The 14,035-nt window shown below is 41.1% G+C and overlaps 1 protein-coding gene across 1 annotated transcript; it reads right to left on the bottom strand.

The window, feature by feature from the left end:
• Positions 1–3,700: 3,700 nt before the first annotated feature.
• Positions 3,701–12,407, bottom strand: LOC118405124. Its single transcript, XM_035804535.1, has 12 exons — positions 12,273–12,407; positions 11,263–11,344; positions 10,557–10,701; positions 9,537–9,606; positions 8,837–8,975; positions 8,068–8,189; positions 7,458–7,654; positions 6,802–7,072; positions 6,048–6,273; positions 5,340–5,488; positions 4,779–4,835; positions 3,701–4,642 (listed from the first exon to the last, which is right to left on the bottom strand). The coding sequence occupies exons 3-12, from the start codon at positions 10,673–10,675 to the stop codon at positions 3,998–4,000; spliced, it is 1,995 nt and encodes a 664-aa protein (XP_035660428.1). The 5' UTR covers positions 10,676–10,701; positions 11,263–11,344; positions 12,273–12,407; the 3' UTR covers positions 3,701–3,997.
• Positions 12,408–14,035: the final 1,628 nt, after the last annotated feature.

Genomic DNA, 14,035 nt, shown 5'->3' with positions numbered 1-14,035 from the left:
AGACTGAGTTCCTAAGTATTATGTTTGGTGCATAAATGGTGCATATATCAGATGGATGAACTGGTAATCAATAGTAGCTAGTAGGGGTGGGTACCGGTACAGAAAATCCGGTTCAGGTCCAGAGGATTAGGTCCCGGTCCGGACCTGATTCAGTAGGTGAGAACTAGTGAACGGACGATAATCAAAACACTTTTTTATGGTCCATTTCAAAGTACAAAAAAATCTGTTTCATGTATTCGACTCCATTTGGCATTATAAAATCCTACAAGGCTATCTTCCCCTGTACGATTGGCTGTGAAACTTGGTACAAATGACTATAGACTCTACTCTACTTCGCTCTTGTTATTTGCTTCAACAAGTAAGCCCTAAAACGTGTAAATTCCTGATCATATAATGTGTTCTTTTTCCCAATAGGTCTAACATCCGGTCACCGATTTTTTTCAGGTCCGTTTTTTTCCTGCCTGGTCCAATAGGAAAAACCAGTTTTATACCGGTATATTCCATCTGGTGTAACCTGGGACATTGGTGTCTATCAAGTGGTGACGTGCACAATACAAGACTTGTGTGACTATGATGTTCTCCTGGTGTGCCGTACCAGGGGGGTGTAATAAATGATTGAAGTGTGCATCCCTTTCCCAGGATATAATTTTAACAATTATAAAAAACTAAAACTATACCACTTTTGGCACTTTTTTTTCTATTTGCTTTCAGACTGACGAGGACAATGTGGCACTGCACTCAAGTTAATAACTTATAAAAAAGAGTGCCACATACACAGTACAGACGTAAGGTAAAGGTCTTCTTTTGTTGTTGTTTTACCTTCCCGACTGAAGTCAGGTACCCATTTTTACACCTGGTTGAAGTAAGGAAAGTTGTGCTAAGTGCCTTTCCCAAGGGCACAACGTCGGGGGCACGGCGGGTATATATATCAAACTCAGGACCTCTAGATTCAGAGTCAAATGCTTACACCAAACATGATGCAGTTTAGACTGCATGATACATAATTGTGCGTGTCTATAGAACACATTCAACTCTTCATTGTCTTGTATAGTTTATTATAAAATGATAATCTCTCTGATACATATACAGCCTATAGCAGAACCAAATATACACAAGATTTGCACCCTCTCGGGACAAAGATGCTTCAATAGTTACTGTTTCCTACAGAACAAGTTGTAGTAAGGCCCCAGCCAGGAGGCATTGCCAACTACAATTGCCATGATTCTTATCCTATAGAAAGGTTTAAATCAATAGAATCAGCAATATATGACTTCATTCCTACTCCGTTAAGTAAGATATTCTGTGTTACAAAATTACACTGTGAAACAGAGCAACATGTTATTTTGTACATCATAAGCTTAGAGCACTATGGTAGGGTCAATGCAACTCAAGACCTACATTTGTATGAATATATGAAAGCTGCCCAAGCTTACTTCATTCTAGCCTCAGTGAAACTTGGCTTATAAAAATCAGCATGAAGAAAGTTGGAATATGCCATACTGATAGCACTGCGGAAAAGAAATAAGCCAAACATTTTCTATGCTTCATAAAATTTCACTTAGATTGGCTTTTTAGTGTGTCACAGAAATCCTATGTTGTAAAATGTATTCAGCAATGCTGTAGGTCTAGCAAATCTCTGGGAGTACATACGTTCTAACTACATGTGTACCACAACTAAGAACATGTACTGAATCAGACATTTGTAAATTCAACTCTTTATAAGACTTGAAACTCCACCGGATACCCTAAGACTGTCACATATTTTCAAAAGTCTTATTGAGGCCATCTCAAGTGTGCATTCACCAGGATTACTGATGCAGAATTGTCTTTAAATTTCAAGATCTAAGAAAAATTATGACAGTCTTAATGTATTATGGGAGTTGAAGTTTAACACACTATTAGATCTAGAGTTCATCAAGCATAATCTCAGACCATGGCTAATACAAAAGTGACACTGGTCAATATTAATAATCATCTACATCATATAAACATATCATTGCATAACAAACACATGCATATCTTTGGTGGCTAAATATAGTATGAATATTCACATGTAAGCTGCCAAGAATAACATTTCAGTAAAATTGTTGAATACCATTAAAAAATTACTTTCCTGGGAGCTACTGTTACAGTAACAGCTTACAAGCTTTAGCATTGCAATGCAGTATCAACACTGCCGTACTAACTTTTGCACCCTCCTCACTATCTCTCCCCAATCTATATATCTATATTGTCTGAAATGATGCATCTCCCAAGATGCAATAAGTAGTTTGTAGTGGTTTTAAAACCCATGCTTCAATACCATCCTGTTAAACTGACACACAATAAAATCATAAGATCTGGAAAGAAGTATTGTAAAGAAGTGCTAACAACGTGTAAACAAAATAATAATGACCTTGTTTTCTGTTGTGAGCATTTCTATTTCATACGTTCCTCTCACTACAGACTTAATAAAAACAAAAACTGAAGCAAAAAGCAGGCAATACAGGAGATCAATCACACAAACACTTGTACATGATGATAATCATTCTCTAACAGGTTGAAAATTCAGTTTTCACAAGCACAAAACAAATGTAGCAAAAAGAATGTAAAGACTGGGATCCAATGGACTGCAGCCCTGTCAGACAAGTAACTAGATATCAATCCCAAAGTTCCTAATACATGTGGGTATATCTAAAGTGTCCGACAATACATTCTCTGATACCTTATGCATCTTGATGCATTGCAGCAGTCTGAACACCAATGTACTTTTAACAGCACTGGAGTATTTGTGGTAAATACAATAGAGTCATAGTCTGCTTTTGGGTATTTCAAAACATGTAATTCAAAGTCCATTTAGCAATTCAGTAAAACACATTGTATATTGTGCAGTAAGCCTAAACCCCCCACAAACCTCTAGAACTGTCTTTATTGAGCATCTTAAGAATAAGTATCACATCACTGTTAAAACTGTAGTACAAATGTAACTTTTAAGTTACTTCTCAATTTATTGTATAATCATAGTCGTTATCCAAATACTTTTTTTTGGAATTGAAGCAATCCGCTCGACTGTTACTGTGGCAGATACCTTGTCATGGGCTACAAGCTAAAGCTAAGAGTATGTGCTTGGCTAGATCTTGGCAGTGACTGGAGCAGCATTTGCTAGATATTATAAAATAACTTTGTCTAGCATGTCTTCCCTAGATTGATGCTAAGCAGCTTAACCAAAAGTTTTATCATTCGTCTATCACAGCAAGAAGACAGCTAGCACCTACATGAGGCATCTCATGTCATTATTTCTAACACAGTGCTAGCAAGGAGGCAATATTTGGCATCGTTATCTCAACCTATTAAGAAGAAAAGTGTTAACTTGCTGACAGGTCCGAGGGGAAGAGTCAATACCTAGACTAAGTCCAATAATTGCTATGCTGATCTTCAGTCAATTACTATTATGATAGCATGATTAGTAACTTGCTGAGCAGACATGTTATCAAAATTTACTAAGTTAGATGCAAGGCAATGCCCAGTTGCTAATCAGTAACTTCTGTGCAACACACAAGACATTTAGATATCCTAAGGAAGACTGTAAGCAAAGATCATTTTGCTCCTGGCCATCTAACAGTGCAGAATGTGCCAAAGACAGACATGGCCAGAGATCTACCTTATTAGGTAACCCAGCAGGAAAGTAGGTAGCTCAATGGACTGCATCAAATTGCGCTGGTTGTGGTCACAGTTACCTGCGAAAAAATGTATTACGTAACCACAGAAGACATATTATCAGTTTGGGCTCCAAAGCAGATACAAACCATTGGAAATTGAAATTTCAGGCAACAAGCTGGCACCAATTGGCATGAGTATGCAAAATGCCTTTTGCAAAATTACACCATTCAGTGCAATCCCGCATAAGTTTGCGTGACTGTACCACTATTGATATGAGCTGGAGATATTTTGGACATATTTTTGGTATGACAGAGTGTTTGGTGTTGTAGTGACCTTCAAGACTGTTGTTGTTTGACCTTCACAACTCGGTGGTGGGGATGAGATCCTCGTCTTCTGCCTTGGTCTGCGGGATTTCGTCGTACAAATGTTCAGCCTTCTGCCAGAAGGTTTCGCCAAGTTTGCGCTGACCTGGCGATGCCCCCTGCTGATCCTTTGGTATAACTGCATCAGGTTGCCAGTCCCCCAGGTTCTCGTAACCCTCCAGGTCTTCCCCCTCCGCTACAATAGTAATTCTGCCCAGCTGCCCACCAGGGGCTGATGGGATACTATCCTGGCCAGCTCTAGTGCCCATGCCCTGTGGATCCTTCAGGGTGGCATACCCATCATCCATTGCATCCACAAGGTTGCTCGTCGCCCCCTCCTGCCCTGTAGAATTGGCGCCATCCTTTACTCTACTGTAGGGGGGTTCCACCTGACCACCCCCCACAGGTTCCTTCACCCTGCTGTAAGGTAGTTCTGCACCAGCTCCCCCAGTGGATTCTTTCACTTTACTATAGGGGGGTTCTACCTCACTGCCATGTCCACTAGATGCTTTCTGGCTCTTTCGGCTGGACTTGTTGACCTGTGCATAGAGTTCATTGACCTGTGACCCTGCCACGCCCAAGGATGCCTGCAGAGAGTGCTGGTCCACAGCGTGGATGGTGTGTGCTTTGGTACCTCTGTCCTGTAAAGAAATCAACATTAAAATCATAAAAAAATATTAAAATCTTTGCTTCCAAATCAATTCATGTATTTAAAAGAATGTACAAATACAATATAGGTCTGAATGACAATTCAAATTATTCTCCAGGGAAACTTGCCTGAGGCTTTGGCACATCTTGTCCCTCTTTGGTTGATTTGCTGCGCTCTTTGTTTATCTGATAAATGGGCAGACAGTTGACAGGTGAACAAATGCTGTCATCACTGACATATTCATCATTCCAGATGTCATATCATAGCATATGTAAAGTAGAACCACATTATGTACGATATCAGAAAGGCATCCAAAATAAATATGAATTCAGTCAACCAAGGCAGTTGTAAAATACATTAATAAGTTTTATATAACAAAAACAAGCAACTTTGATTGAGTACTCAGACAAGATATGACGTGATATTACAACATTCCATTGTTGATAGGAGCTAACTCAATTTAAATATGGTTTGATATTCTCTAGGATGAGAAGCACCTGTGACAGATGAATGTAGCTGCATTCTGCAGATGCTTGTAGCTGTCACTAGCACAAACTGACAGCTACTGGTGTCAGTATGACATGTTACTACCAGTTTGAATCCTAGAATGCCTAATAGTCAAGTCTATTCTATGTAATAATGTACATACAAGTTTGAGGCATTAAACACTGGGAGTTTTACCAGCTTACCTTGGCATAAACAGCCTGTCCAGCTGTACCAGCAGGCCTGCTGACAACAGCTGCTGTAGGCTGATCCATGCTGTCTCCTACAGTTTCATACAGGTCAGTAGGGGGAGCTGCTGTGGGCATGTCATTGATCTCTTCATAGTCCCGCATGTCTGGAAGAGTACGTGTAGTTACTGTTAGCACCAAATACGATATTTCATCAATTGATCTCTGGAAGTATGAAGAACACACCAATAAGATACTGCACTACAACAAACAGTATACACAGCAGAGAAACAGCAATACATTTGTACATGATGTTCTAGACTGGTCTGTATCTAAATACTTTATGTCATACCTGTGACGCGAAAATGTTTGATACGGGTGTACCGGACCGGGCCATAACTTGTCACATTCACACATTTCGTGTGCCCCTCATGAACCGCTGCTGAGTTGATGTTGTTGCAATTTTTTGTGAGAGAATACCAAATTCTATCAGCCTCTGGTGCATTTTTGCATTGCAATGTATGCCTTATATGGGTAATAACAAGAATACAACACAGTATATTCCCCCTGCTCTATCACAGCCCTCCCGCTGGCCATCCGACAATAATACCTACAGATGGATATGTCAGGTGATGTGGAATACACCACATTTATTCTCAATGTACTGTTCGTCAGATATGGAACAATATCATGGCTGTGGTATTGTATTTCCAGGGTTCGACTGACCTGATGCAGCGGAGTTCCTGCCAGGGTCAGGCAGGTGGAGGTGGATGTTATCTGGTGCTGTGGTCCTCAGGGCAGGGGGTCGTCCACCTGGGGCCGGGGACAGACTGCTCCTCCCTGGGGGGTGTGCATCTGGCAGGGGTGGGGGGGTTGACAGAGGGGACGGGGCAGCAGTGCTTCCTGACGGGGTGGTGCCGTTGTCCACCTGGGCGTACACATTATCCTGAACCTAAGAACAGTACATTATCATTCTGAATTGTTGTACCACACTTACATGTAACTTAGTGACACTTAATTACACTTAAAAAACATGTGTAGTACTACGGTGCAAAAATGAATAAAATGCATGGATACCATTTTCTTACATAGTCAACTCTCCGAATTTTGCTTACCTTACCTAATACTGGCACACTGAAAGAGATCATGTGTCATCGGTAATTAAAATATCAAGGTATTCAGGACATTCTTGAGAAGGCCTGGATAACACCATTTTAAGTATCATGGTATTCCCATACCCAGCAAAGTTATGATAGTTGACATGTTACAATTTACATAATACAAATTTATGTGCAAATAATGCTGTATCACAGTGTATGTGCTGTAATTGTCAGTTGCTTGCCATTATCAAAGGAGGATTCTGGAACTGTCCCAGAATTCATTGCAATACCCATCCCTTGGGCATTACCTATATAGTTTCATCAGTTTGTAATACATTGTAGCTGGTTCCCACAACACTTGACCTTTGACTTGTGCTCACCTCATAGTACACATTGGGATTCGCCTGACTTGCAGCGGCCTCCCTCTGCCTGATGCTGGCCAGACTCTCCCGAGCTGTCACTTCTGTGTAGTCGGGGGTCTTTTTGCTGTCTGCTGCAGCTGCTGCCTGTTGAGCTGTCCCATCTCCATCCTCCAGCATGTCATTGGGGTCGTAGTTTTTAACAGGCACTGGTGGAGCGACCTCAGACAGCTCAATCGATTCAGCACCTCCAACAGCTCCTGTTGTTTCGCCCAGTTCACCACTCACCACACTGGGTAAGATTACATGTAGGTAAATTAGAAAGCAATACAAACAACCTTTACATGAACAAGTTAACCATATAATTTTACCCATAGAAGTTTGTCTATTTTGACAGTAAAATACAGAAACACATACAGCAATGTAGCTTCTGTTCATGTCAGGATACAATGTATGTGCCTATGGAGGTGTGTGTGTGCATGTGTGTGTGTGTGTGCGGGTATGTGTGTATGTATAGGTGTGTGTGTGCAGGTTTGTGTGTGCATGTGTGTGTGCAGTATGTGTAATATGTACATGAATATCCCAAGAGTGAAAACTGAAAAGACCATGAAGTTAAGAAAGGCCCACGCAATTGCACTTCCAGAGGCATAAAAAAAGCAGCAGGCTTAGTCCCGTACCCTTGTTGTTCTACATCCCTCATCCTGGCGTACCCAGCCTCGCGGCGACGCCCGCCAGAGTCGTCGTCCTTCACTGCTTCGTACAGGTCATCCTGGGACGGGAAGTTTCTGTCAGGGATGGACTCGTACGGCCCCTCCGCTCCTCGACTGGACGCTGACTCGTACTGAGACTCCTGGGGCTCCGAGGTATCCGTCACCTGAGGGGGGGGGGGGCAGGTGTGTCACGCTCTGCTACCACTCTGGGGGTTTCAACTCTCAAACAATTTGAAAGACCGTTTTACATGTCATATGTAATTTCTGGTCTCAGACTAGGCTTTCTTATAAGGTATAAGGCTGACATCCACAAAAGGCAAGAGGGCTACCATTCTAAAAACTAAAAAAGGCCTTAACTATCCTCTCCTTTAAAGGATTGCAGGTAAAATGTATTCTGGATGGAAAAACTTCCAGAGAGAGCTCTATGGAAAGAAACTATTGCTGAAGGCAATGATGTGAGCTAAAGGAGAATCTAGTGTTTGTCCAACATGCTGTCAATGGTACAGTACTAGTGTGAGTTCATGGGAACATCGAATTATCTGTATGAAAGGAGAAGATTAATTCTAACCACACTAACCTCGCCCTGCCGACTGCTCTTCTGTCCTTTGCCCTCCCTCCCACCGTCTGTCGGAGGTGGTGTGGGAAGCTCAGGTAGTTTCCTTGAGGACATGGACTTCCTGTGCCAGTCAGGATCACCAGCTGGAAAAAAAACACTTGACTGTTTGAAACATTGACAGGGCAACAAATCTGTGAGGACATAATTTGATTTTCATTCGTTCTTTACCATACACTAAGTTTTGATGCATAGCATGTCTAAGTTAACTTAGCAAGGCAAATAATTTAATATTAGGCATCTAGAGGGAAACGTATTCATAATATTGTAGGTCCTTATGAATCAAGTAAAGACTTGCAACATGTACTGTTGTGTACACAAGCCACACATAGCTATAGGTTACACACTCACAGCTGAGGTACATGTACATGTATGAACATTTTTGTAGATCTATCATAGTCACTTTCAAAATCTCCTTTTTTAAGCCAAATCTTGTAACAAGTTTCTCTCTCTGAAATATAAAGATTGTCCTCTTGCATATATGCACCCATGCATCCAAAATACAAAAACCAAACCCAGCTATCTGGGTGCTCATCACTACTGCAACATTTTTCAAAACCCACAATAATACTGTAACATTCTTTAGGCTATTTAGAAAATGTAAATTTTAAACCTACATTGATCATCGAGCGATTGCAATGGGGACAAAAACCAAGATGATCTTTGGCATATTACTGTAAATTTAAAATTTAAACAATTTGTGAAAAAAACTTCATCCTATAGACAAACTGACCTTCAGCTCCACTAACTCCGACCGCTCCATTTTCCTTGGTTGCCATGCCAACGCCCAGCAGCTCTCCCGACTCCGGCCGGTCGTGTGCGGCCAGTCGACTCCCCTGGTCAGCACTGACTATGTTCCTGCTGTCCACATTCTACATCAGGGGGAGGGAAAGGGACCAATTGATTTGTCCCAAATATGCAAATGATGAGGAACACAATGTCATTCTACATTTCGTGGCATAACAATCGACCCATACAGCTGTAGTATTTTTTTTTACTTATGTATCTGACCTCTGTTCATATTGATTTCTAGTAGGATACTGCTTGCAAAGTAATGACCACAATGACTCGAACTTTGGTGGATCCTGATAAAAGGCAAGCTATACCCCTGAAATTTGAGCGTTGTCCATTATTTCTGTGTCAGACTAAGAAATTATTGAATTCCCCTCGTGCATGTGTACTTGTTATATCTAAGCTTACATGTACATGATACAAAAATAAAAGTGTAAATATGTGGTTGGGAGAGTAGCAATCAAAGCTGGTTGCATCAAAGGGTAGTTCAATTGAGTTTTATCATGACTAACAATCAATTTCCTAAAAACCCTTCATACAACTTGCACATGCATGAACTTTATTGTACTAACCATGTACTTTGTTGTATTAATGTAAAAATGTGTTTTTCAATCTTTAAAATCATATAGAAAAAGCCCTACCAGACTGCGACTCCTGGTGATGGTGATCCCGCTGTCCTTAGCCGTGGGGATCGCCTCCTCACTCACCTGTCTATACAAGAAGATATATCCTGTCAACATCGGCACAACTGCATTGTCTTGTCTTTGTATCAATACTTGCAATTAGTCTAAAGAAGCCTAGGGGTGGGTACTGCTATGAAACCAGAATTACTTACAGAACCCGAGTCTAAAAAAATGGCCTGGAAAAAATCAGTGGATTGGTTTGTGGACCTGCAGGAACTCAGGACTTTATAACAATGACAGACAATCAAATAGGAGATCAAGAGTCTCTAGATATATCACTGTAAAAAACTGAATCATCACAGATCTATCACTATGGAAACCTGAATCATCACAGCCTTCATCACTTTGATTACATATAGTTCACAGCCTTGACACAGTTGGTCCAAGATATGTTATCATCGATACAAGGTATCTAGCTTACAAAAAGGGGGCTAATTGGAAATGTGCGCAGTAGCCATTTGGCGCTAACTCGGGTGACCTCAATACAACAGTCGCAAGGGTCAGGTGAGGCTGTAATTCAGTGCTAACTCAGTGGCTTCAATATGAGAGTAACTGCCCCAATTGCAGCTCACACCGGGAAGGGCCCCTAATGTTTTCGATAAGTGTGATGGGTTCTTTTACGTGCTTGCGGTGTGGCTATCCTCAAACATCTGCACAGAACCTCCATTTAAAGTCCTATCCGAGGAATGGTAAACACCATCAGGCTGTTCCCCAAACAAGCCATTGTCGTTTTTGTTTACAAATGAATATCCGGGTATTTGACCACTGGTAGGCAAAATGAAGTTAGCCGATTACCATAGATTACTAACTAGAGAGAGTTCCACAAACAGGTCTTCAAATCAGCAGATCATATTACTAATTAGCATAATGATTAATCTTCTGTCTACCACCATGATACCACTCATATTTTCCCTATCACAACATGTATTATTATACTGTACACAGGGATGGAGACTGCATCTATAGGTTGATCCTTACTTTTGAGTACATGCAGCACAGAGCAGGAGCATTGCCAGTAGAATGACCACTCCACTGACCACACCAACCAGGATTATGGGAAATACAGGTGCATCATGGGAGCTGTCGACTGTAGCCATCAGAGTTCTGCTTTTGTGCTTCAAATCTGTGAAATAATCCAGGAAACAAAGCGTTAGTTAACATAGAGACTAGAAACAAAAGCACAAGAGAAAAATACAAACTGGAGCAAATCTTAAGCCATCTAATAAACTTAAGGTATCCAGAGATTTTTCTGCAAAAAAAGGCGAAACACTGCAATGGAGCAGAGCGACCAAGCACGGGGAATGGGGTTGATGTTGGGGTTCCTCTTCCAGGAGTTTTTGACAATTTTGAGTTAAATTGGGGCATCATTCTAAGGCTTCCTGGGAGGCAAAATTACTGTCAGACAGGTCACATAGCAGTTGAAGACTGAGGCCACATGTGACCTAGTGGCATCCCTGGTCAATCAGAATTGTTATGATAATGCTTGTTGGAGGATCTGCTCCCCAGGGTAAGGGGGCACATGGTCAGGGCATGGGGGTGCAGCACCCTTCTTTAAAAAAGCCCTGGAATCTTTTCTGACTTCATGCCTTCTTTCATTGGCAGAGAGACAGAACCTACATTGTATACAATAGGAAGGCAACCTGATACTCAGCATTGGCAAGTAAATGTAAACGATGTCCTTTACCTGGTGATAGCACTTGTAAACAGGAGACCACCTCGCCACACCTGATATAGACTTCTCCCTTTTCTGCTAAGTCATCTGTTAACTGTTAAGGGGAAAAATGGTCAATTATATTATTTTTGTCCACATTCTAGTCCAGTCTCCTGTTGGATCTGTGACATGTCTTTGTGTAAAAGTTGCATATCGTTCACTCACAGTGTACACACACACTATCCTGCTGTAACACTTTGGTTTCCGATAACCGGTATGCAAGTGTTTTCAAAAAGGCACACCATGGCATCTCACTTGCTCAGTGTTTTTAATGATTCAACTGTCACATATTCAGGCTACATGCATCAAATTGATTATGTGGATGCCTCTGATGAGCACTCCAAAAGTCATGCTAGTGTGTGAAAAAATAAAAGTTGGACAAAGAAAGTTGCCTTCATTATGAAATCTGGTCAGGAAGGTTAAACAAATCATAAATGACTGAGCACACAGAACATGGTATGCCTAACAATATTAGATTCTTTATTCTTGTTCTTTCACATCTTGTTTTTTGACTCAGGAAGATGCCTCTCAGGGATCAAAATCAGGGCTTGAAATACTTTTTTTCTACATACCTGCACGGGTGCTGGTAACATTGAAGTTACCTGTACAAGACAAATTTATGTAAAACCGGTACATGGACCAGTGCAGGTTAGGTGCAGGTAGACACCAGAAATACCTGCACAGCTCCATTTTTACCTGCACTAAGCAGGTAGTATTTCGAGCCCTGAAAATGCATTATTTGCTAGGATAAAGTTTGCAACAAAATCAATATGTTGTTTTGCAATAGGAAAAGAGGCATTCTACAAAATACCATTCATTTTTGATAATTTTTTTTTTCAATTTGCAGGATATCTTTGCAGCTTCTAAAATTGTACGGTAGCAGACTTTTTTTTCAAATGGCTGAAAATGTTGAGCGTGTGGATGTCACCCATATAATCAGTGCGGACATACATGTACTAGTGATGTATCAGGGGTTCCCATACCTTAACCAGCACATCACTACTGCCTGTGTGCCCAGGTGAGTGCCCAGGTGTGTGCCCAGGTGTGTGCCCAGGTGAGTGCCCAGGTGTGTGGCTGATGTCAGCCTGTGGGTTCACAGGCTGCAGGACGTCTCCACTGGGGATCCATCAAGAGTCAGCCGACCAGACCAGGAGCTGTTCATCTCCAGTACAAACCTGTACGGTACATAAACAACATTCCAGGCTAGCAGCAGACTCATCATTTGGGCATCTCTTCAAAATTTTGATATTAGAAATCAAAGAACTCTGCTTGAGTGGATCACAGTGAGTGTGATAATGATTCAGACCACATTCATACCAGGATTCACCCTGACACGAGATTAATCCTGATTCGCCAAGCCTGGTGTGAGCGTATCGAACCCGGCTCCGAGGGGGGTTAATATTGATCTGCTGAATCCACCTGAGGAAACTACTGTAAATGCAGAAATGTTCGCGGTGGTTTAATGTTCGCGGTTTTAGCGGTTGCCACTTCACCTCAAATTTAAAACCACCGCGAACATTTTTTCATGGCAGTAAGAGACTAGAGTGCATGGTGCTAAACTTAAAACCACAGTGAAAAGTCCTTTTTTCCGCTACGGCGAAATTAAATCCCCGCAAACTTAAATGCATTTACAGTACTTACCTTGTCGTAATTGACAAGATTAGTGTTAATGTTGATAAACATCATACAGATCATTTGGGCTTTCACTTCATCATTCCTTATTAATATCACAAACTTTTCTATGCAATATATCATCATATCACAGATAATGTCAAGGTTTTTTTTCAATAAGGAAACGTTAGGTATTATAATAAAGCTATTATTCATTGATGCAGCTGAGCAGTTACCATTTCAGCAATGGCTTATTTTCCCCAAACCTACAAATTTGTTAGTCATACAGATGCAAAGTCATATAAATTGAATTTGACAAAGGTTGCGAGTTCTATTCTGGCTGCTTTGCTCACCTGACATGCAAATGAAAGGGTTGCAGTCCTAAGGACAGGTCCACTGTTTATTGTCTTATTTGTTTTGTTGGGAAGAGCTAGGGAAATTCCCCCTGTACAATGAACCTGTAAATACTGTGCATTGGGTTTTCCCTGTCATGCCCAGTAGAAGAATAGCTCAATTGGATCAATATAACTGTCACTTTCACTTTTTGTGATCATGCATGGATGCAGTTAAATCTGTTTGTCATTCATTTAGTTCCATTGTCATTTAGTTTCTTTGTCATTTAGTTCCGTTGCATAGTGTCATACTAGTAGTCTGGATAGACTGACTAACAGTATAGTATGGGTATATGTAATAATGTATGTGTGTGTGTATGAATAAAATGTTATTTCAATTTGTTTGTATTTGTGTGCATGTATGCATTTGTAACATGTATGTGACTGTGTGTTTGGATGTTTATGTAACATTACATTAACATTACTTTAATATGTCTGTGTGTGTGTGCATGTGTGTGTGTGTACATGTGTATGTGTGTGTGTGCGTGCATACATTTGTGTGCGGCGTGTATGTGTGGTCGGTCTATCCGATATTACCTTACAGTTTTGTTGATGTTTTATGTAAAGTTACCAGTAGACTAACCCCACCCAATGTGGTCCCTCCCCTCCCTTTGTGGGGCCGCGCCCACCGGAAGTATGGTTCCGCCTGGTCTGGTATCACTGACCCATCACAAGTATGTAATCCTGTGTTGTACATAAACACCTCCCTCCCAGCTCACTCATATAGCCTTCTCAACCCAACA

Source organism: Branchiostoma floridae, chromosome 17, assembly GCF_000003815.2.
Source record: "Branchiostoma floridae strain S238N-H82 chromosome 17, Bfl_VNyyK, whole genome shotgun sequence".
Taxonomy (NCBI): Eukaryota; Metazoa; Chordata; class Leptocardii; order Amphioxiformes; family Branchiostomatidae; genus Branchiostoma; species Branchiostoma floridae.
Note: the sequence above shows the minus strand (reverse complement) of the source record. Positions and strands in the feature narration are given on the sequence as shown.